Source organism: Aplysia californica, unplaced genomic scaffold, assembly GCF_000002075.1.
Source record: "Aplysia californica isolate F4 #8 unplaced genomic scaffold, AplCal3.0 scaffold01129, whole genome shotgun sequence".
Classification (NCBI taxonomy): domain Eukaryota; kingdom Metazoa; phylum Mollusca; class Gastropoda; order Aplysiida; family Aplysiidae; genus Aplysia; species Aplysia californica.
Genome location: NW_004798399.1, coordinates 43,606 through 44,908, shown reverse-complemented (window position 1 = coordinate 44,908; position 1,303 = coordinate 43,606). Strand labels below are relative to the sequence as shown.

At 46.4% G+C, this 1,303-nt stretch overlaps 1 protein-coding gene across 1 annotated transcript in view; it reads left to right on the top strand.

Moving 5' to 3' along the window:
* Positions 1-1,265, top strand: part of LOC101847302 (sigma intracellular receptor 2) — a 2,873-nt gene extending 1,608 nt beyond the window's left edge. The window contains exon 3 of the mRNA XM_005111810.3: positions 624-1,265. Within this exon, the coding sequence (XP_005111867.1) occupies positions 624-889 (266 nt within the window). The 3' untranslated portion in view covers positions 890-1,265. The remainder of the gene's footprint in view (positions 1-623) is intronic.
* Positions 1,266-1,303: the final 38 nt, after the last annotated feature.

Below are 1,303 nucleotides of genomic sequence, written 5' to 3'. Positions count from 1 at the left end.
CTCTAGACTCTCTCTCTCTCTCCCTCTCTCTCTCTAGACTCTCTCTCTCTCTCCCTCTCTCTCTCTTTACCTCTCCCGGGCTTTCATCAAAAGTGCGTCCTCTTCTAAAATAACATAATTGAAACGAACATCCCACACCTACCATACACTGTAACTTTAACACGACCCCCCGGGGCAGTGCAACTGACTGTTGAAGTGTCTTTAGGCCATTCCCAAACGGGGGGACATTAACATCTCGAGTTCTTATGCGCAGTAAAATTGTAATTGTAAATGGGCTGATTCATCAACGTCGTGCTCATAACTGTGTCTGAACTGCAACAGGGAACTGTTGCTTTTTCTTTCCTAATCCTTACTATCGTCAATTTCCTCTACTTCTTTTGTATGTTTGTCACACTCTTGTGACCCGCTATGTCCCGGGTGCCTTGATAATCGAAGCAGACTTTGTGCTGTTGAGGCTAGAGAGGTGAGCACAATAGGTCTGATTCCATGTAAAGACTTCTCTGTTATTGACATCCGCCCCTTGGCGCTCATATGACCTTATGCAGTTGCGAGCACCGTAAATGTAAAACCTCTACTAAAACAAGCAAACTTTAACGCACGTCTCCCCCCCCCGTTTTTCTCAGGAGCTGAGAAGTGTCCCTGGCTGAGGTGGCCGTGTGTGGTGTACGGCAGCCATGTTGCCACCACCCTCATCCCAATCATCAGCCACATCCTGCTGCACGATTTCTCCACGGGCAAACACCCCGGCCCCCGAAACATGGAGGAGCGGTTTACTCTCATCTCCATCTATTGTCCCTACTTCTTCTTCCCCCTCTTCATTATGCTGGACGCTCTGTTCAGCTCGGTCTATCGACATTCCCTCCATCTGCATCAGAAGAAGCACAGATAGGAACGTTGTTCTCGTGTGTCTGTCTGTACATCTGTCTGTCTCTCTGTCTGAGTCTGTCTGTACGTCTGTCTGTCTCTCTGTCTGAGTCTGTCTGTACGTCTGTCTGTCTATCACAAGCAGCATGTGTCTTGGTGTCTTTTCATTTTCTCTTTCGTGCCTGCTTGTGTGAGTCACAATGAGCTGATAGTTGTATGAGACAAATTGTTTAGTACAGTTTAGACACTCGCTCACATGTGTATGGATATCTATTGATACATACGTACACAAATACTTTCTAAGTCTCTTTTCATACAGAAAGATGCATTCATAATTACTCACTCTCACAACCTTTTCCCCTGCTCTCACTCTCACACACACACACACACACACACACACACACAAAAACACTCACACACACACACACACACACACAAA